Genomic DNA, 23,981 nt, shown 5'->3' on the forward strand with positions numbered 1-23,981 from the left:
ATTTTGTCACCTTAAAGATAAGAGTTATGGCAGGGCAAGGGGAAATTATGGAGTAAATTTCTAGTTCTTCGGTTGGTTCAGGTGGATCTTAACTGAAGGCAATGAAGATGTGTATTGACTTGGGTGACAGAGGAGAGATGACCCACATTGGAATCCTCTCCCAATGTAGAAGATCCCTCATGGAGCAGGGAATTCTGATGGCCCATGTTCCTGGATGCTGGCTACTTAGTGATCTGGTGTCATGGATGGGTTCCACCTGAGTGAGGCAGTAGGTGATCAGGATGATGGAAAAAAAAAGCCTTGAAATAACAGGATCAGCTGAAGGAAGTGTGGATATTTAGCTTAGAGAAGATTGTGGGGGGGGGGGTGGGAGACATGATAGCTCTCCTTACTAGGAGGGCTGCCATGGGGACCAGGGTGTAAAGTAGATTTGTTCTGCTTGGCCCCAGAGGATCAACTGGAGGCAATGGATGAGGTTTGCTGAGGCAGATTTCAGCTCCATGTAAGGAAAATCTAAATATTAGAAGTGTGCAAAAGTCAGATGGGCTGCCACTTTGGACAATGGGTCCTCCTCCACTTTAGTGAATGCTAAATTGTTGTTTGTCCTTTGTTCTCAAAGAGGACCAATGACATCAGGAAGGTGGAGTCTCGACATGCAAGTGAATTGGATTTAAGTGAAGCAGGGCTGTGCAAAGTTACCAGCCTCACTCTTGCCTCCTGAGCCATCTGGGTCCAATGGCAGGACATAGATCTTAAGGGCAGCTAGATGGCACAGTGGAAAGAGAACCAGTCCAAGAGGACTCCTCTTCATGAGTTCAAACCTAACCTTAGACACTTACTAGCTGACCCTGGGCAAGAATGCTGAATAACCACTTGGGGAATGTTGTAGAAGGAATTGTTAATTAGGTACAAATTGAACTAGATGATCCCTACTAGGGGCTGCTAGGTGGCGCAGTGAGTAGAGCACCAGCCCTGGAGTCAGGAGGACCTGAGTTCAAATCTAGCCTCAGACACTTGACACACTTACTAGCTGTGTGACCTTGGGCAAGTCACTTAACCCCTAATTGCCCTGCCTTCCCCCCCTCCAAAAAAAATGGTCCCTATTAAGCCTGAAATTCTAGCTTGAAAGAAAAAGCATCGAACTAGGAATTAGATTTGTGTTCTAGTCCCATTAACTAGTACGATGGTAGATAGGTCACCTCTCTGGGTTCCAGTTTCCTCATCTATAAAATGAGTGGATTTAACTAGATGATTAAGATCTCCTCAGATTCTGGCATTCATTGACTTCTATGTGCTATATATAGCCTTATGTATTTACCAGGGGATAGCTAATCTAATAGCAAGTCTTTTAGAATCTGATGCTAGCCAGATTTCAAAATAATATAACCCAATTTTAATCCATTGTAAGTCACATGACTGACTCTTGTGGTACTTTGTAATCATTAACTGATTAAAATTTTCTTATACATGAGGGTGGTGAAGAACATCCATCCCTCTTCAGGGATGACAGGAGCAGCATGGCTGCCCAGGAGACAGTATGCATTAATTAGTGGAAAATGCAGTGTTCTTGGAGATATGAGAGACCCAGGTCTGTGTTCTGCAGATACATGGTACATGGAAAGAGCATTGACGAGTCGGGGAACCTTGGACAAATCATGTAACTTCTCTTGGCCTTAGTTTATTCATCTGTAAAATGAGGTTAGACTAAGCAGCCTCTGAGGCCCCTTTTAGCTCTAGATTTATGATTCTATGCCACTTAACATTTTGATCCAACACTTATTATCCCCAAGACCCTAGAAAAATCATCCTTTATGAGCTGCAATTTTATCTGTAAAATTGCAATAGCAGTATTTACATTTCTTCACAGAGTTGCTGGAGAAAAAAAACACTTGCAAAATTAGATATACTATAAAAATGTTTAGTAACCCCTGAAAAGGTTTCTAGATCATGAGAATTCTTTAGTTACACTTTACCAGTATCCTCTGTGTTTTAATTACGAAAACAGAGCAATCAATAGGATAAAAATGGAAAAGATCTGTAAAGATTACTATAAAAAACTGCTTTCACCATTAAGGACAGTAGAGCCACCACACTTGGCCTTTAGTATTGTAGTTGCAGATGTTCTTATAGGAGAGTTAGAAGTAGCACTGAGGGTAGAACAAAGATGGAAAGAAACCAGCTGTACTGGAGTATATAGAGATATGTACTGGAGGAGACACAATTGTGAGAATGCTGAGGAATCAACATACAAGGTATCTGAAGCAGGGGAGAATTCCAAGTGTGTGGGGAAAAAACCTCAGACCTTGATAATATATATATACACATATATATATATATACACATATATATATATATATATTTTTAAAGTGATCAAGAAAACATCAACTATGGCCTGATATATACCAGGTAGTCTGCCATCTCTACAAAATCTTTATGTAGATCCTCAATGAGGGTGTTAGTAGAGAACAAGAAAACTTTTGCAAGCAATATTCAACAATGGACCATAACTTTGCAAATTCATAATTGGCCGAAAGCTGTAGATAATAATACCAGATCCCATTTGCCTATTTTTGTTGATTATGAAAAAGCATTTGATTTGGGAGGGGAAAATGCAGTCTTAAGGACTCCTATCCAACTAAATGTCTTCCATCCACACATTAAAATCCTTCAAGATTACTTGAAAGATGTAACAGAAATAACTCTGTTCAACAATCCACAGATCCTAAATATTAGGCAAGGCTAAAACAGATGGATGCCTGCCAAAGATGTGTGCCTCTGGGATCAAGAAGATCCAACACTAAATTCAAGTTGAAGGAGGGATTCTTTGTGGATGGTGAGGTCCTTCAGTTTTGCCTATTTGCACATGACATGTGCTGGATGCATGAAGCCAAAGAACACTGCAGAGCCTCATGGAAGAGATTCTTAGCCACTCAGAAGGTTGAGACCTGATCACAAAGGAAAGAGCAAGTGGAATAATTTTATTACTTGGATTTTATTGCCTTTTATTGTCTGTTGCCTAGATTATGACATACATTTGAATAGATAAACTATCAGTATGTACATACACACACACACACACACACACACACACACACACACACACACGTAGAATAGACAGCACAGATGGATGAGTTGGGTCCAAAGTTGAGCAGCAAGGAAAAGACTCGATTGTCTTCAGAAAATATTTAAAAAAAGGCCCATCTTTTTAAAACCAACATCTATCAGTGTTGCTGTATGGCAGTAGAATATAAAAGTATATAATATATATAAGAATATAATATATGAAATATAAAAGTCTCCAAAGAATTAAAATGAGTATTACATGGACTGCAACATATAATCAATGAGGACCTTTGAAGAACAGGAGCAAAGGATGTTATCAGTGACAAGTATGGTCAACTGATCAATCTACAAGTATGTGATAAGCACGTACTATGTGTCGAGTACTGTGCTAGGTACTGGAAATACAAGTATAAAGAATGATAGGAAAAAGACATGGACTGGTCACATGGCAAAGGTGAGGGACAACAAGTGGACAGCCATGGTTCCACCTGTCCCCTACTGATGTCAAGAGAAGCTCTAGCAAGGGAGATTACTAGCTCCTTGGGAGACATTCTGGTGAACTTTTAGAGGACATGGCTAAATTTCATAGGATGGACAGGTGTGGATGGGTGATGATCTGTCCTAAGGGAGCTTCTAAATTGATGACTTAACAGATTCAGTTGAATATTGAGAATTTATCTAGAAATTGTAGCAAAGCATTTGACCAAGTTTTGTGTGGAAAAGATGAACTGTGGGCTAGAGGACAGCATAACTTGAAATGGGCTTTGAAACTGGTTGAATGGCTATACCCAAAGAGTAGTCATTAATGGTTCAGTGTCACCTTGGATGTCCCTAATGGAGTGCTCCCACAGCAGAGATCTGTACATGGCCCTAAGAAATTTAACAATTTGATCAATGACTTGAATAGATGACATGCTTTTCAAATGTGCAAGTAACCCAAAGTTGGAAGGATCACAGAGCTGACATTTTATGGCAGTCAGAATTCAAAAACATCTTGACAGCCTAGAACATTGAGACTAAAATCAATGTAAAAGTTTTAAACTTGGGTTCAAAAAATAAACTTCATATACATACACAAATATATATGTACGTGTGTGTATTTATACATATATATGTACATATATTTTATATATATATGTATATATATATACACACACACACACACAGAGCATTTTATACAGCAGGACATTTGAAAAAAGATCTGGGGTTTTAGTAAACCAGAGCTAAATATGAATCAGCAGTGTGGTACAGTAGCCAAGAAAGCTAATGCAATCATAGGCTGCCTTGAGGCACAGTGTTTACAACTCCTCTAGCTAGACCCACACAGCTGGAGTATTGTGTTAAATTCTGGTGGCCACATTCTCATAAGGACATTGGTATAAGTGCAAGATTTTACAGAGGGTGACTAGGACAGAGAAGGGCCCTGAGACCCTGTCATACAAGATTTACTTGGAAGATGTGATGCTTTGGGCTTTAGATTACTCATCTATAAAGTCAGACTAGGATGGGGAGATATAGTTGGACTAGACGGCCACTTGAAGTCCCATCTAGTTCTAGATGTATGATTTCTATGATCTCCCATTATATTTAGGAGGAAGTGAAGGGTGAAATGTGAACAAGTATTTGTTAAGCACCAGCTATGTGCCAGGCACTGTGCTAAGTGCTTTACAAATGTTTATTTGATCCTCAAAATAACCCTGAGAGGTAGGTGCTATTCTTATCTCCATTTTACAGATAAGGAAACCTAAGCAGAGGTTGAATGACTTGCCTAAGGTCACACTGCTAGTATCTGAGACTAGATTTGAACTCAGGTCTTCCTGACTCTAGGGCCAGAACTCTATCCACTGGGCCACCTAACTTCTGCCTGGAGAAGAGAATATTTATCTTCACATGTGGTTCTTGAAGAGGACCATGACATCAGGGAGATCATGAAATGACTTGCAGCTGACTTTGATTTGAGGGAAGGGCTATGCAAAGTTACCAGCCTCACGTCCTCCTCCAGAGCCAACTGGGTTCAGTGGCCAGGTATCGACCAAAACAATGGAGGATGGCCCAGGATGCAGTGGAAGACCTTGGCCTTTTTAAGCTGTCACACTGATGAGGTTCTTTTTTTCCAGCTGGCCCCAGATGGAAGAATCTATGAGTAACAGGTAGAAATGGTAACGAATCTGACTTAAGCTTGACATAAGGGAAAACTCCTCCCCTCCCCCCCCACAGAGTTAGATATCCCAAAGTGGAACTCCTCTGGAGATGTAGTGGGTTCCCTTCACTAGAGGCTTTCAAAGCAATGGTGAGAGATCTGAGGTGTATGTTGTAGAATGCAAGAATTCTTGTTCAGGCATTAGTTGGACTTGATTACCTTTGAAGTCCCTTTCAATTCTGGGATACAGTGATTCTGTGAGTTACTATACTTACATAACTTATGACTTCATCAGTGTGGGAATTCTGTCAGTGAAGACCATAACTTGGTAGATGGCCTATTGAGAGCTGTTGGCTGAACACAGCCAGTCTGATGGGGAGCCCGTCCACACTTTGCATTAAGGCACTAGATGACTTTTGGGTAAATTATACAACGTAGGATAAAGCTATGATGTATTGGCAAAAGCCTTGTATTTAAAATTAGAGGATGTAGGTTCACACACTGGTTGTGCAGCATAACATTTGTTCTTATTTGTGGCAAGTCATTCATTCTCTCTGGAGGCTGGACTAGCTGCCTTCTAGAGTCTTTTCAAGCTTGAAATCTGATGTGGTAAAGAGCATAAGGAACTTAAGTCAAAACCTTGGTTCTACTCTCACTCAGCTCTGCTGCTAACTGGACACATAAAATTGGATAAGTAGTAATTGTTCTGACCCTTATTTATTATCCTGGTTTGTAAAATGGGAATAATACTCTCAAGGCTATCGTGAAGATCAAATAAGATAATACATTGAAAATCGCAAACGTGAGTTTGTAAAAATCATTTCTCAAGGAACTGTATGAAAATTTGCTTGATAGAAGAGAGCCTTTTAGGTAGGTTGTAAAGAGAAATAAAAGTGGTGAGATGTAAGGACAAAAGGGAGGGGGTGAGAACAGGACCTTAAATATTGATGAAAATCCTGGCTACAAAACTGAAAAATTTTGGCTGGTGTTGAGAGGGCTAAGGGTGCTTTGTTTTTAGTTAGGCACTTCATAAATCCCAAGAATCTGTATTTTACCCTGTTTCAACCAGTCAGATAGTCTTGCCTTTTCAGCTCTTAGGCAGCAGCAGGGCACCAATATGGTATCATTAGATACATCATATCCAAGTGTTGGGTTTTCTATTTGTCTTCAGCATTCTGAATCGACTAGTTTCATTTGATTTGTAATATTGCCATAAGAGCTGGTCAGCATGTCAACTCTGCGGACAGGCAGACCTTGCAACGGAGACCTTGGTGTTCGCCTTGCTGCAGCAACCCATTTTTATTACTCCTAACTGCCCCCATGTCTTGCTATGGTCAATAACTGTGTTTGCGCTATCAACTCAACAAACTCCACTGTGTCATTTACTTAAGCTTCAGTAATACAGCCTATTTCTGTGTGCAGTATTGTTGACTGTGCCTTGCTATTGTCTGCCTTCCTTTTGAGCCATCATCATCATTCATTTTAATGTTTCATTTATCTTAAGATTTGGAGGGGGTAGAGGGGGAAAGAAACGATGGATTCATATTAATTCCATTTCCTTAAGACTTGGGCTAAAGATGTGGGAAATATTTCAAAAACCTCCCAAAGTAATTAAATGCCTAATTGAGCCACTGAGCTTAATGATAATAGCCTGATGAATTTCTGATTAATTACAATACATCATAACCTTCATAGAAACGTATAGAAGGCAAAAGAATAATGTTAACTGACCTGTTTCACTCAGCTCTGTACATACCTCCTCTCTTACTCCCCTCTGTTAGTGAACATATGGTCATTGTTCTTCATGTCTTATTTGAATTTTAAAAGACTCTTTGGAAATTGAATGATGTGACCCTCTGTGTGTCATTTCCCTCTCATCACTCCTTCCCTGACTTGGCTGGTCTCCCCTCCAGTCTTGTTTCATTTGTTTCTTGTCAAGTGATTGGGGCACATTTTTTTCTCCTGCTAGTATTGAGATGGGGTCACTTTTATCAGAAATTGAAAATGATGGGGGTAAAGTTTGCGTGTAAACAGAAGCATTTATGTGAAACTGCTTTAGTTCTTTTCTTTATATCTCTGACCCTAATGTATTTTGGCATTTTTTTCTGAAAATGTTTGTTTTCTCTCCATTTCCTTTCTTCTAATTTGATCCAGGTTCCTTGAAATCCAGAAGCCAAGGCTCTGTAAGATATTACGGATACTGGCCTTTGCATATCCTTACGCCTGGGACACCATCCCCATCATTTGCAGGGTATGATGACTCAGTTATGTTTTTATGTAAGCCCTCTAATAAAATTTACTCAATCATATTTCATTTACTCAATAATATTTCCTGAAATGCTGACAGGTGTAAGGCATTGGAGAGGAAACAAAGACGTATCAGACATTATATCTTTAAGTTGGACAGGTAAGAGATGTCCATGAGAAGATAATTAACAATACAAGTATATGAACTGAGTGCCCTATAGTAAAGTATAAATGGCAGTAAAGTGCCATGATTTCATGGGAGAAAGAGACCACCATGGACTGGGATGGTTGGAATTTGAACTGGATCTTGAAGAATGGGTTCCATTTTACATAAGCAGGGAAGAGGCAGGATATTCTAGGCAAGAGAAATAGCATGAATAAAGCATTGGAAGCAGGAATGTAAACGGTTTATCTGAAAGATAGCAGTTGATATTGTGAGTATAATAGGCTGTTGTGAGAGGGGAAAATTGGCAAAGGTAGGGCAGAAAGGGAATTGACAATTTGCCCAGGATTATGCTCAGTGCTATAGGAGATAATAGTAGTAGTATGAAAAAACGCCTGTTCTCATAGTGCTTTTCTAATATATCCGGGAAAATAAGATTATAACAACAACAACAATAACAACAAAATAGGATATCAAATAGGGTATGATACAAGTATAGATTATACATATATTTATTATAAAATATAAACTTTATTCAGAATGGTCAGGATACAGTGGTTAGTCAAATATATTTTCATTTTATAGATCATGCCCTACATCTATTAACAATTTTCAAAGAATTACAATACAATAAAATACATTTGTTTTTGTCCTAGTCTAGGACAATACTGAGCATAATTGAATCTGGTTTTGGTAGTACTTTAAGTACTTACAAGTTACCTTTATGAAGATGTATTCAAAGGCCTAGTGATAGAATTTTCTGCTTCCAGATGCTGGGTAAGCTAGTATTTAGTTTTTACTTTTTAATGTACATAAAATATACAAGATTTTAACAATTAAATGAAGATTCTCTTATATGTACATGCTGCATGAAAATATGCCAGCGAGGTGACTCAGTCGATACAGTGCTGGGCCTAGAGTTAGGAAGATCTGAACTTAAATCCAATCTCAGACATTCACCAGCTGTGTGACTCTAGCCTCATCACTTAACACTGTTTGCCTCTGTTTCCTCATCTGTAAAATAATCTAGAGAAAGAAATGATAAACCTCTTCAGTATTTTTGCCAAGAAAGCCCCAAATTAGGTCCCAAAGAGTCATACACAACTGAAACAACTGAATAACAACAATATTAACTATTCGCAACATTTTCTTGCTACTTCTGTCCGGCTTCCATGGGAGAGATCTGTCGCACAAACCACAGCACCGTACTGCATCAAAACATCACTGATCTGCTGGACAAAGTCAGAGAACAGATTGCAGCTCTTCATGAGAAGCAGCCCAATACTGTACTTGATATGTCCAGTCCTAAAGCTATTCAGATGGGGATGGAAGAAAAGTGGGGCAGTCTGAATAGAAGGCACAGTGATCATGAAGGTCATTTTGATAGAGCTGTGGAAGAATAGAGACATTTCCATCATGACGTGAAGGACTTCAATCAGTGGCTGGCAGAGGGCAGCCTGGATCTAGAGAAGGCTAGGAACTTCAAGAGGGGGTGAGCAGCCGCCTGGCCAATTTTAGACCACTACTCCAAACTGGAAAAGACATCATCCACAAACTCTCCAGTACAGTTGATGCGTGCCTCTTGGACAAAAAGCTGACAAAGCTCTGCGAATGCTGGAACATGGTTGTGACAGAAGTCTTAGAGAGAAAGCTTAGCCTAGAAACAAAAAATGAACTGCTGTTGAAATTCTGAAAAGGGCAGCTAGGTGGCACAGTGGACAGAGCACCAGCCCTGGAGTCAGGATGACCTGAGTTCAAATCCAGCCTCAGATACTTGACACTTAATTAGCTTTGTGACCCTGGGCAAGTCACTGAACCTTGATTGCCCCACACAGAAAACCACCACCACCAACCAAAACCCACTAAATATATTTGCTTTGGGCTATTATGAATAGGGATTCCTATCAGTTTCAGCAGTTTGTCAAAAGATCTCTTTGGTTTCAACTGCTGAAAGTCACAAATGCAATGAGATAATAGTACTAGTTGGTTGGTTGTCATCCTTCGTTCTCAAAGAGGACCAAAATGACATCACTATGCTTGAGTCAAGATTCAAAGTGTCCACCTATGTCTGATCAGGCCAATACGAGCTTGGAATGCTCTACCACAGGTCAGGCACAAATAGTCTGTGTGAACATTTGGGGTGGATACTCCAAACCTGCGCATCCTGAGTTTCCTTTGAGCTGTTTCAATTCTGCTTTGCTCATAGAGCGCAGCACTTTTTCTGGTGTGAAAATGCCATGCTGAGCAGTCCTGTGCCAATGTCTCCCATGTTACACAATTGATTCCAAAGTTCTTGAGAGAGACCTTGAGAGTATCCTTTTATCGACTATTCTGACCCCTGTGAATGCTTGGCTTGTGTGAATTCTCCATAAAATAGTCTTTTTGGCAAGCGTGTGTTATGCATTCAAACAATGTGGCCAGCCCATCTGAGTTGCTCTCTCTGAAGCAGAGTTTGAATTCTTGGCAGTTTAGTTCAAGTAAGGACCTCAGTGTCTGGTACCTTATCCTTCCGATCTTCAGAATCTTCCTAATACAATTCAAGTGGAAGAGATTCAGTACTAGTACTAGTATGCAGAATATGGATGTATGCATGTTGGTGTATATGGATTCCAGAATTATTGTTAGTCTGTGGCATAGGTAGAAATGAAGGCCCATCCCTCCCTACCTGTTCTTGTCAAATCATTCATCTTACTCTATGAATAATTTCTAAGCGTAACATTTCTTTTAAATACCTACAGCTATTCTCATCATCAGAAGAGAGTTCTGGGGAGGCAGCAAACCCCTATCACCAAAAACACACGGTTATCGCCATCCTTGCTTGTTTCCTCTATGCGGCACACTTACCCGAGAGGCTTGCACCTGGACTCTTTGACTATGTTGGTAAGTAATGGAAAACAAGAACTTTTAACTCTTTGAGAGGGCCGAAATACTCCAGAAGCTAATGTGTGTGTCCATTAAGGAATATGTTACGATTAGGAAAGAGAAGTAACAGTTCAGAATTATGACTTAAGGCCATCTCTTTTCTTGCATTGATATTTCAAGTTTGCTTGTCCCTAAGGTCTCTGGACAACAGTACAAGATTAAGAAATATTGAAAGCTGGTGCAGAACAAGATGTATGTAGCCAGCAGGGCTGTCTTCAGTGTAGAGGGTGGGGTCAAGAGTAAGTGACATTGCCTCTCTCCAGAAAACATTTTAACATAAAGAATAACAAGTGGGCAACCCTGAAAGTCATAGCAGAATATCCATCCTAAGGCAGTATATGGAAGTGGGGAGAGGTACTCTTTGGTGTTCTTTGTGATCTGGGTGGTTAGGTAATACAGTGGGTAGTGCACCAGGCTGTAACAACAATGCTGCTTGCAGCTGCTGTGGAGGTATAAGGCCAATAACACCAGCACACAGGAGGGCTGCTAGCACAGGTTCTTTGATCTGCTTTTCTAAGGAAAGCAACTTTAAGGGGTTGACAATCTTACTTTAATGAAACATAAATATATTGTTCACTTAGTTCAGGGGGAAAAGTCAGCACCGTGAACTTCAGAGCAAATACAAAAAGAAATTACAGAGAAAATAACACAAATCAACAGACAGGCTTCTGTTTGACCATAGCAATACATACATAGTTACTAGAGAGAGAAGCACCAACATGTGGGTTTTCAAAGGGCGGGGGGGGGTGTTCCTTAACAGCTATCCAGAGTCTTATCTGGCCAAATCACATGAACACTCTTCCAACAATTGAGCCCCAAAGCAAAATGCTAACCTCAGAGTATATATACTGTCTCCAATCAAGGATTCTAGATTCAATCAAAGACTCTTGATTCAAACAAAGGCACTTGGTTGCCTTAGTGTTGAGAAGCACTCCAAAAGAAAAAAACAGGAAACAGTCCCACTTTGCTTGCCATTACACAGGCCTGGAGTCAGGAAGCTCCAAATTCAAATCCACCCTCAGGTACTTAATACATTTGTGATTCTGGATAAGCCACTTAAACTTTGTTTGCCTGAGTTTTCTCATCTGTAAAATGAAGATAATAATAACACTTGTCTCCTAGAGTTGTGAAGATTAAATGAGATAATTTTAAGTGCCTAGCACATAGTAAATGCTACATAAATGTTAGTTATAATTATTATTATTAGTGGAAATTATGACTGATTGTAGGTCTAAGTTTGCTGTGAGTATGTGTGTGTGCGTGCGTGCGTGTGTGCGTGCACACGCGCACACACATAGCACCAGCTGGTAGGAGCTACTTCCCTCTTCCCAACCTGGCTGTCTCACTGAGTTTGCTGGGGATTAGGTAGAATAGAGTGGGAGGTGGTTGGGCTTTCAAAGCAAGGGTTTCCATGTTGACTGAAAGAACAATTAGGTAACACTGAGGCAGCACAGCATAGCATGGTTTTAAGAGTCCAAAGGTCTTGCACTGAGTCCAGTGTGACAATAATTGTGTAACTTAGGCAAAGTCATGTAAATATCACCTGACACTGAGTAAAAACTTAATAAAATGATTGTTGAAATAAACTCTCTGAACCTCGGTTTCCTCATCTGGAAAATAGGGATAACAGTGCTACTCACACAGTCTACCCCATGATGTCTGTGATGAAAACTGCTTTATAAATCTCAAACATGACGAGTGGTCATAAAACGATTTCTTAAAGTACCATGTGAACCTGGGTATGACCATTATTTGTCGTTATCATTCAGTCGTTTCCGTTGTGTCTGACTCTCTGTGTTTGGAGTTTTCTTGACAAAGATACTGGAGTGGTTTGCCCATTTCCTTCTCCAGCTTATTTTACAGATGAGGAAACTGAGGCAAAAGCAGGGTTTAGTGACTTGCCCAGGACTGCACAGCTAGTAACCGGGGCCAAATTTGACTCAGGTCGTCCTGATTCTAGTCTGGCTCTTCATGCACTGCTTCACTTGGCTGTCTCCACGATCATTATAGCCACATCTTGATCATCCATTATCACTGTATGATAGGATCCAAGCTCCACACAGAATAGAGGACCTACAATACCTTGCCCATGTAGTAGGTGTTTAATAAATATTGGTTTTAGCTGAATCTGGAAAATGACTTTGGTTAAAATGGTCAGATCAATTAGCACCATTTGTCCGATTCCTGATTTCCCTCACAGGATCGTGCAGGATTTCAGATTTAGAGCTGGGAGGGTCCTCAGAGGCCACTGAGTCCAATTTCCTCACTTTACAAATAGGAAACTAAAGCTAAGGGAGGCTCAGGGAGTTGCCCAAGGTCACAGACAAAGAAAAGATTTTACTTCTCCCCCTCTTCCATTCCCCCTGCCCCCTGCTCCAAATCCAGCACTTTCCATTGTGCTACACAGCCTCTGCTTTTACCTCACTTTTTCTTAACCTCCTCTTTTGGTATAAAGATCAGAAAAAAACAAAACTGCTAAAAGGCTGCTAAAAAGAAAATGGCGAGGCAGAGGATAAGCCCATCGTCGTAAATAAGCCATCTTTGTCTATGAAAGCAGGAAAGGAGAAAGGCACAGGGACCAAAGGAGAGACAGCCCATTGCTTCATAAAGGCCAACTCTTGGACATTTTATTAGCAACATATTAATTCACCTAAGAAATGATGCCACTTCCTTATTGGTAATGTGTTGAACAGAGAAAGGCTCTTGGCAAAGAATTTTACTCTTACAGCTTCTTTCCCACTCAAGCAATGTAAAGTAAGAAGATAGCTGGGGATTTTTCATACTGTAAACAAAATGCATCTAGAAAATATGGGATTTCCTTTTCTACTGCTACTTTCTCCTGAGTGCTTAGCAGCTTGTTGCTGTTCACTGTACACAGACAATATTTTTGTTAATGCTGAGATTGTCACTATTATTAGGCCTGTAGAGGTGTAGTTACTTATCCTAATCTAGTCATATTTCAGATATGTCAAATATTGATTGCCTCTTTCATGCTGGCTTTATGACAGCTGTGATAGTATTGGACTATAGCCAACAAGTGGATGGTCAGGATGAATGAAGCCATCTTTCTCTGTTCAGCTCTGCTAACACAGTGAGCATTGTTATTCTCTGTTACAGGAGAATCCACCAGGTCTTATTAAACAAGGGACAATAATAACGAGCCATTCATTTATTGGCCAGACTAGGGTAGGTGTAGGGGAAGTTTTCTCCACAGGCATCTTGCTTGGGCACAGGGACTAGTTGATCTGGTATGGGTTAGAAGTACTAGATGTGAAGTAGTTCCTAATCTAGAAATTATAGTTCTCTCCGTGCACTGAAAAATAAGGTTTAGATTTCTAAGTTAGTAGTTCTAACTCCTCTTTTCACCACAGCTCTATTCATGACTCTGCTTCTGCTGAATAACCTAGGAAAGGCTTCGCAGAGGAAGTAAAATTATTAAGGAACTAAATGGGCAGACAGAAACTTGGGTTGGTTTACTTGTCCCTTTTAAAAATTGATCCAGGCAACAACTTCTTCCTCTTTGCTCCTTGTGTCTCAATACCTCCTCCTCCTCTCACCAACCAGGGATGACTGGCAACCTCACATTAAAGCTACATTCCTAAACTGTTCTTTGTCTAATGTAACTAATTGTGTTATAGGACTTATACCTCGGCAATGGCATCTCTTAATTTTCTATATTCCTTTTATTTCTGAGGTGTGCGTTAAAAATAACAAAGTAAGTTAAGCTATAATTCAACAAGTCATCAGATGAAAAGGACTCCTAATTCAGTACATTTCAATTATGTTGAAATGACTGGCCAATACCAAGACCCTGGATGAGGTTCCAGTGGAAAAAATGGTTGACTGTGGAGCTGAAAAATTTTGTGCACTAAAGCGCCGACTCTAGAATACAAGGGATCTGGCTGGCACTCAGTAGGTAGCTTATGGCCAAACTCTGAGCCCCAAGATTCTCCATCTAGAAAATGGAGTTACTGCCTGATGAGGATGCTAAAGGTGTTTTAGAATATTAATGTTGCTTGCTAAAATGCTGTTGGTTTCTTTATTGTAGGTCACAGTCACCAGCTTTTTCATGTGTGTGTCATCTTGGCGACACACTTGCAGATGGAAGCCATATTTCTGGACATGACGTTGAGAAAAGAGTGGCTTTTAGCTACTTCGATACCTCCCTCTTTCTCTCAGACAGCTGGGGCAATATGTCTGTGCATCATTTTCAGCCTCATTAACATCCTTTACTTCTCAGTTGCTCTGTATCAGACTCCAGAGCCAGAAGTACAGAAAAAAGAAACATGATCTAGCCTATAAGCTTTTTTAAATATGTAGGATAATGTGATTATGTTTTAACTATGTTACCACTGAAAAGTGGCGCAGTACTTCTCATAAAATGCTATGATATTCATATTGGATTTGTAAATCAGCTTTTGTGAGTAAGCTGGTATGGGAGAGGTATTTAAGTTGGTGAAGTGTCTCAATTTGCACTGATTTTCTACGTAATTTGTTAAAGATGGAGAGAAATTAGAACATTTCTCTGTAAGACCAGATAAATAATATTTTATGAAGTTTAAATTTATTTTGATCAATTTTTCAACTTGTATTACATGTTAAGGGCTAAGCATATCATTAATCTGCCTTTACAATTTTTGAAGAATTACTTATTTTATAGTGAGATTCACATTGAGTATCATATATCAAGAATTCCTTTAACTTCCATGCTTCCAGTCCTTCTAAAAGGAGAGAGGTGAAGGTAAAAAAAACATGGGGAGGAGGCAGAAAAAGAGAAAGAAAAGAGTACTAAGTGTTACAGGGGTGGAATTGGGAATGAAAGCTGGAGAACAGTGAAACACTCCATTCCCTTCTCCATTGGTTAACCTTTCTTCTCTCTGCTAGGGAAACAGATGCAGAGAATGCTCTCTTTCCCTACAGTTTCATCTGCTATTCAAAGTGGCAGGTCCTACCTAATTCACTTGGTAAGCAGACCTAGGTTTTAGAAGTATATTCTTAGAATCCTTTATTAATGGCTTACTATTGTAAGTGCCAATGGGATGCAGGAATATAAGATATAATGGACATATAATGGACATAAAGTATTTAAAATAATGAACTTTTGGTGACCAAATGTTAAACTGTGTTTGTTGTTTTTTTCCACTGAATCAAATAATCATATATATATATATATGCATATATATATATATAAAATATATACATACGCGCATATGTACATATTCTGTAGACTTGCAGAAAGTCAGAATCGGGAGGTGTCTTAGAAAAATCATCTAGTCTAAGCTTCTCATTTTATAGATGAGGAAACTGAGGCCTAAGTAAAGTGCTTGGTATTGCAAACTTGGGATAGTACAGCTGAACCCCAAATCATAAATAATCAAAATTGTTTCTGGGTCTGCTTAATTTCTCTAACAGGTTATATAGTCTTTGTTTTCCTATTTGGTCTCTTTTCTTCTTTTCTCCTTCCCTACCCTGTCACTTCTTTTTAAGACTAGGGTTTAGAGAGATAGGGCAAAATTCTCCATGAGGAAACAAATATTCAAGCATGTACTTCCTCACCATGAGTAAAAATTTTGAATTTGGATTCAAACATTGTAATAGAGAAGCCAGAGTGGACTTGTAGGCTATCATCTTTCTAGCAGCTCAACATGTGCAGGAAGTTTTTTAGGCTGAGTCACAGAACCAAGATTTAAAAACTGACTGGGGTGCTCCATGGAGATGTTAACACCATTGCCATTTCAAATTTAGTATGCTTTTAACTTTTCAAAGTGCCTTTGAATTTACTAACATCCTGGGGATTAGCTGGGTATACTCCCCATCTGAAAGGTAAGAAAACTGAGGTTCAAGGAATTGGAGAAAGGGTAGTGTTACTTAGTCAGCAATAAATTCTGGATGACCCAGAATTGCCTCATTTAGAAGTATCAGACCAAGAGAATGGGATGGAAGTTAAGTCTGTTGTTTCTCCAAAGGTGCTGTCACCAAGGGAAGAAGGGCAACAACTAGGGAAAGGTAAAGAGTTCTGATGTGAAAATTTTGGGAAGGGAGAAAGATGATTTTCAATAAAAGGAGGGTTCTCCTCTTTCCGACATTGAATATTGCCTTAATTTTAAATATACTGCAGGGATTAGTGTTAGTGTGCCAAGAATGCTAAAAGCCAAAGAAAGAGAATGTAAGATATGCCACAGAATATATGAAGATCTGCCCATAGGCAGCATCTTCAGCATTCATCAGTTTAGTATTCAACATCTCAGTTCATAAGGATTTTCCTTGGTTCAGATGGTGCCCACTTCTAAATAGGGTTAAAACTCCTTGTATTTACTATCCAATACAATGCTTTCATAGGATTAGGGTGTCTGCAGAAAGTATAGAAATTGTGAGATAATTAATTTACAATGGAACCGCTTATAAATTCTCTTATTTCAGATCACATTAGTGCATAATTTTTTCTCATTCATGAATACCCTAAATACTGCATTTAAAATGAAACTGGTCAAGATCCTAGAATAATCTTGTACCCAATTCAGAGAATAATTTATCATAGATACATAATCAAAAAATATAATTTCATTATATTATCAGTTTACTTCATGTGGATAGGGTAGACTGCCAAAATAAAATTATCCAGGTAGGTAAGTCTTTGGTACTTTATTGTAGGTTGCACTGAAGGATGTGCTATTGGCAAATTCTTACATTAGAGGTATTACACCTTTGTTGGCTCAGCTCACTCTCATTGTAACCTTAAGTCTGTGGTGAAAATGTACAATGATACAAATTTTAAATGCTTTTTTCTATTTATGCAAAAGCCATCATGATGATGACTGCAATGTTATTTTTATTATGTATGGCTGCACAGTGCTGATAATTTGTACAAGAACTGGATCAGAAATGATTAGTGAGGATTATTAGGTTTTTATCGTGTAGATGTATGTGATTTACCTTTCAACTTGCATGTGACAGAATAAATTGTTAAAATCGACAGAATAAATTATCAAATTTTTCAAAACTTTCTGGGTTTAGGTATATTATATCTTGGTAGAGGTATAATGCACAAGATTTTTTTCATGAAGTTTGTGGTCAAAGATATGACACTTTACAAGACATGAATTTTAGAAATTTTCTTCTACAGTGAACTAAGAATTATTTACATGTTCAAGAAATATCAGTTACCTTTCCATGGGATAAAGACTGGACCAGTGATATATAGAGCACTTACAGATGAGGGGACATTCTACCAATAAAGGTCAGTTCCTTCTCTGTAACTCATCGTTAGAGTTGCCTAGAGCTAGAGCTTTGAAAGGTTAAGTGACTTGTCTGGAGTCACAGATTCAACAAATGTCAGAAGCAGGACCTCAACCTAGACCTTCCTGATTTCTGGGGACAGCTCTATATCTACTCTACCATGATGCCCCAACCCATCCTCTCTCCCTCCCTTTTCTTTCCCACCCCCCTCTCTCTTTGGAGAGAGGTAGAGGGGATACAGATAAATAAACAATATCATATATAATGATATACAGCTATGTCTTGGTACTGTTAGAAAGTTGAAGGGATGGCAAGCAGTTCACTGATATACTCAATAGGGGTATATCTTGTAATACCCAATTTTTCTAACATTGCAATTAAGGTAAAATATGTTTGGAAGAAGTCTTTTATGTTCAAATCATACTGATCACTTTTGATCTGTACCTGAGAAAGGGCTGTAACTCCTTCAAGTAGCTATGCAACATCTCTTTTCTGAATAAATGAATTGATGGTTACTGATAATGATATAATGATAATTTGGAGAACCTTAAATGACTATGTGACTACAAAAATGATATGAATAATATTTGGTCTACTGATTAGACCACAAGCATGAACTAGTTGAATGCTGAAGTTTCTTGCCAAAGATTCATTATGGATGAAAAGATGAGGTCAATTAAGCCCCCTTTCTAAATAAGAGATTGTTTTTTTTTAATTGTGCTCACTGTATGGATTTCTTATTTTTAAAAACATGTAAAATAAAATTTATTTATTAAAACAAATTTATTTTCCCCATGATTTTGGTCATGTTTAATCAATTCATAAATACACTCACAATAGGCTATTGTGTAAATGAATACCACTTAGTATATTTATTTAAGAAGGCTGATGATAGTTCACTCACCTTGGTTAATAGGGCTTTACTTTTAGAAATATAGTATCATAGTTCTTCCTAGATAGGAAAAAAAATGTCAATACAGCCTTACTGTGTTGGTCTGACATGAATTCGGATAAGCTTTATTTAGCTCCTTAATTTGTCTATTATCTCAGTTTAGACACACATGCCACTGTTCCAATCTGAAATGGCCATCATCTTCTCTACATCAAACATCCTTCCCCTTTTTGTAAACCTTGTTTGGACATATCTTTTCCAATAAGACTCTAATGTGCACTTCAGATCAAATAATGGTCAGGAAATACAGTAAGAAATGACTGTAATTCTTCCAACCCAGAATGGCACAAGAAGTCAGTTGGAAGCCCAAGGGCAATAGATAAGGGGCCCTACCAGCCAAGCCAGCATCAGCTTAGTGCAACTACATCAGCATCTGCTAGTGCCACTAGAGATGGGCCAAGGATAGTGTATCCCAGCAGGCTCTGTGTCTAGAGGCAGCATGAGCAGAATTCTCCCCCTATAAAACCTCAGGGTGGTCAGAAAGCCCCAGGATGGGAAGTTTGGGAACCAGAAAGATTCACTACAACCAGAGACCAGAACACCCCAGGCCCAGGGGCTCAGAGGCCTCTAACACTTTGTTCTCAGATGCCAGAGAGGGCCCTGAAGGTCCAATGCTCAGAACCTCAAAGATCAGAAGTTCTTAACCCTGGGAGGTGAAGGTTATTACTAGAATACAGATGACTGAGGACCAGACCAAAAAAGGCCAACCACTGCACACAAAAGCAAAGCACATTAGAGAATAGAGACCATAACTGGCATAGAGTCCTAATTAAGGAACTAAAAGCTGGAGAAATGAGAAAAAGAAAACATGAATCAGTATCAAAAATTATTGTAGATCTAGAGACCCCCTAAAATGAAAAAACAGGTAACTCTATAAGAGAGGCACCAAGGAAAAGAAATGGATTTTTCTACAAGGACTACATGAATACATAGAAGAAATGAAGGAAAACATAAAAAGTGAATTAAAATCTCTGGAGGAAAGAATTGAAAAGATATTAAATAGCTTGGAAGAGAATGTGGTAAACTTTATCCAAGAAATGGAAAGTAGAATAAACCAAAAAGAAACCAGTGACTCCTTGAGATGGCAAAAATTAAGAACAAAATCAAAAAGGTTTAAAAAACAGAATATAAGATATTTGATAATAAAAACATACTGACTTGGAAAATAGGTCCTGGGGAGATCTTTTCCTTTTTTTAAAAAAATTATTTATTTTTAGTTTTCAACATTCACTTTTATAAGATTTTGGGTTCTAAATTTTTCTGCCTCCCCTCTCCCTCCTCAAGATGGCACATAATCTGATATAGGCTATACCTGTACAATAATATTAAACATATTTCCACATTAGTCATATCGTAAAGAAGAATCAGAACCAAAGGGGAAAACTACAAGAAAGAAAAAATAAACCAAAAAAAAAACAAAGAGAGAAAATAGTGTGCTCTGATCTGTATTCAGATTCCATAGTTCTTTCTCTGGATGCAGCGGAGATAATTTTAGAATTATTAGACTTAATGAAAACCACATTTTTTTTTATAAAAGCCTAGACACTATACTTTATCATTTTTTTTAAGTACAGAGACTTAATTTTTTTTTAGTTCTGAATTCTCTCCCTCCTCACCCAATGAAAAAGCATGAAAAACAGAATCTATTACAAATATATGTAGTAATGCATAACAAAATTACACATTAGCCATGCCCCCTTCCTCTCTAAAAAAGCAAGAAAAAATGCATTCTGAGTTGATCTGTACTCTCTCTGGAGATGAACAGCATGAGTCCTTTGGAATTGTGGTAGGTCATTGTGTTGATCCGAATTACTAAGTCTTTCAAAGTTAGTTATCTTTATGATATTGCTGTTACTGTGGGCATTGGTGTTCTCCTGGTTCTGCTTACTTCATTTTGCATCAGTTCATTAAGGTTTTGAAATAATTTCCGTCATCATTTCTTACAGCACAGTAGTATTCATCATATTCATATACTATAACTTGTTCAGCCATTCCCCAGTGGGTATCCCTTAAGTTTCTGATTTTTTGCCATCACTATAAATATTTTTTGTATGTATGGGTCTTTTTCCTCTTTTTTTGCTCTTTTTGGGGTATAGCCTTAACAGTGGTACTGCTTAGGTCAAAGGATATGCACAGTTTAGTAGCCTTTTGGGCACAATTCCCACTTGCTTTCCAGAATGGTTAGACTGCTTCACAATTCTACCAATTGCATTAGTATACTTGTTTTTCCCATTTGTTATTTTCCTTTTTGTCATCTTAGCCAATATGCTGGGTATGTGGTGGTACCTCAGAGTTGTTTTAATCTGCATATCTCTATTAGTGATTTAGAGCATTGTTTCATATGGCAATTGATGGTTTTGATTTCTTCCTCTGAAAACTGCCTATTCTTATCCTTTGCCTATTTATCAATTGGGGAATGGTTCCTATTATTGTACATTTGACTCAGTTCCCTATACATTTTAGACATGAGATCTTTGTCAGAGAAACTTGCAGCAAATATTTTTCCCAATTTCTTTTCTTACAATTTTGGTTGCACTGGATTTTTTTTTTTGGCAAGAACATTTAAATTTTAGATACTCTAAATTATCCATTTTACCTCCTGTGAACCCATCTATTTTTTCTTTGGTCATCAATGCTTCCCCTATCCATAGATCTGACAGGAAATTTCTTCCCTGATACACTAACTTGCTTATGCTAACACCCTTTATTTCTAAATCATGCACTCATTTTTGAGCTTATGATAGTATATGGTATGAGATATTAGTCTATGTGAATTTCTGCTAGACTACTTCCCTGTTCTCCCAACAGTTTTTATCAAATAGTGAGTTCTTGTCTCCTGTAACTGGGATCTCTGGGTTTATGAAACACTATGTTATACTGTGTTCATTTTCTTCTGTATATTGTGTACCTAATCTGTTTCACTGATCAACCTCTCTATTTCTTACCTAGTACCCAACTGTTTTGACATTTACAGCTTTGCAATATAGTTGAGATCTGGTACTCTTAGGCTCCCTTTTCCTTACCATTTTTTTTCATGATTCCCTTGATATTCTTAACCTCTTGTTCCTTCATATGAATTTTGTTATTTTTTCCAGTTCTATAAAGTAATTCTTTGATAGTTTGATTATTATGGCACTGAATAAATTAATTTCAAAATTGTGTTCATATTGTTCCTGTGTATGTCTTGGCAGGTAGACTCCCAAGTATTTTATAATGTCTGTTGTTATTTTAAATAGAATTTCTCTTTCTATCTTCCTGTAGGATTTTGTTGGTAACATACAGAAATGCTAATGATTTGTGTGGCTTTGTTTTATATCCTGAAACTTTGCTGAAATTGTTAACTGTTTTGACTACTTTTTTACATCACTCTCTAGGTTTCTCTAGGTAAACCATCATATATATAAAAAGCGATAGTTTTGTTTCATCGTTGCCTATGTTTATTTATTCAGTTCTGGATGTTATACTTTAAAGAATTATATATGAAAATTGCCCAGATCTGTTACAACCAGGGGACAAAATAAAGACAGAACCTACTAATCATCTCCTGAAAGACACCCCAAAAGTAAAAGTCTCAGGAATGTCACAGTCAAAATCCAAAAGCTCTCAGGTCAGAGAACAATTACTAAAAGCTTCCATAAACAAACAGTTCAAGTAATGAGGCACTAATAATCAGGATCACATAAAACCTGGCAGCTTTTACTACAAATAGGAAAGATCTTGGAATACAACGTTCCAAAAGGCAAATAATCTAGCTTTACAAACAAGAATAAATTACCCTGTAAATCTGAGTATAATCCTACAAATAAAAAAAAAAAGTTGACCTGCAATGGAAGAGAAGACTCTCAAGTATTTCTGATAAAAAAGACCAGAGCTGAGTAAGCTGATTAAGAACTTTGAAATACTAAGAGTCCAAAGAAACCTGGAAAGGTAAATTCATTTGGAAGGAGCTGAATGACGTTACTAATGTGGAAAGAAGAAACAAGTGTCCCTTTATACTTAATCTTTTTAAAGGGTATGAAGGAGAAAAACAGTAATAAAGATGGGTAGGGGGTAGGGCACAACATGGATTGGCTTTGAGGGTTTGAAGAAAGGAAAGAGAGAGTAAAAGGAGGAATATTACTAATGGAGAAAGGAGGAAGAAGGGCATGAAACTACTATTATTACTGGGGAATATGAAAAGAATATGCAAACATGGAAGAAGAGGTGAAGAGGCCCCAGCATGAGATGAACTTCTTATCTCAAATGAACAAAAGAGGGTCGAACACATATTGTGTACATGCAAACCGTTTGATACAGAAATAATAGGACTGGGGCAGGGAGGTGGGGTTGGGGGGTTGCAAAAAGAAAGATAACAGGAACAGTCCTAAGCAAAACAAAATTCTTGAGACTGATGGGAGTATGGTATGTGTATCAGCAAGGCAATAATCACAATATAGATGATAATTGTAAATATGCCTATGTAGTTCTGTATCTCAAAATATAAGAGACTCTCCATATAGAAGGCAGAAGTATACCATTTATTCAGACACCAGAGAACCAAATTCCAAAACCAGTAAGTCCAACCCATCCAAGCAAATTCCAGAACCAGTAAGGCTACTTTAAAATAACAGCAAAGAACCTAAAACACAACATCACAGCAGGGAGCAAAGCTATCCTATACCCTTCCCGTCCCCTCTTGGTGCCTTGCTACCAACAAACACTCATAGCACAGCTAGCACATGTCTGCTCTCTCCCTCAGCTCTAACTGCTCTGAGCATTTCCTGCTCTACCCTTTCCTGTTCCTCTTGTTCAGCAAGCTCCTCCTACTACATGTGATTTAGGCTTCCTGTGACATAAGCATGTCACATGGGCCTATTAATGGATGGGAAAGATCTTCAAATTTACATTATCATTACAGTATGGGAGGAGGAAGGAAAGTAAAGAACTAGACTCTAAGGGGGTGCTTTAAGACAGTCTTTTAGACAGTTGCGGAATGGCTAAACAAACTATAATATATGAATATAATGAAATATGGTGCCCTGAGAAATTGTGAAAGACATGATTTCAGAATCCTGTGAGAAATACTAGGAGACAGTTTATATAAGGGTAACAACATCGTAAAGAAAACCACTTTGAAAGACTTAAGTCTGATAAAAGCAATGATCAACCAAAGGGTCTATGAAGAAACTTTATTTTCTACTTCAGGACAGGGGTGATGACCAAACACAGGGATATACACACACACACGCACACACATACATATATATGTATGTATGTAT

General features: G+C 38.3%; 1 protein-coding gene across 1 annotated transcript in view; it reads left to right on the forward strand.

Annotated features, from left to right (window-relative positions):
- The window catches only part of PAQR5 (progestin and adipoQ receptor family member 5), a 37,121-nt gene extending 22,296 nt beyond the window's left edge, over positions 1 to 14,825 (forward strand). Inside the window, exons 5-7 of the mRNA XM_036737002.1 lie at positions 7,358 to 7,454; positions 10,352 to 10,493; positions 14,584 to 14,825. Coding sequence (XP_036592897.1) covers positions 7,358 to 7,454; positions 10,352 to 10,493; positions 14,584 to 14,825 — 481 coding nt within the window. The remainder of the gene's footprint in view (positions 1 to 7,357; positions 7,455 to 10,351; positions 10,494 to 14,583) is intronic.
- Positions 14,826 to 23,981: the final 9,156 nt, after the last annotated feature.

Source organism: Trichosurus vulpecula, chromosome 8 (genome assembly GCF_011100635.1).
Source record: "Trichosurus vulpecula isolate mTriVul1 chromosome 8, mTriVul1.pri, whole genome shotgun sequence".
In the NCBI taxonomy this organism is placed as follows: domain Eukaryota; kingdom Metazoa; phylum Chordata; class Mammalia; order Diprotodontia; family Phalangeridae; genus Trichosurus; species Trichosurus vulpecula.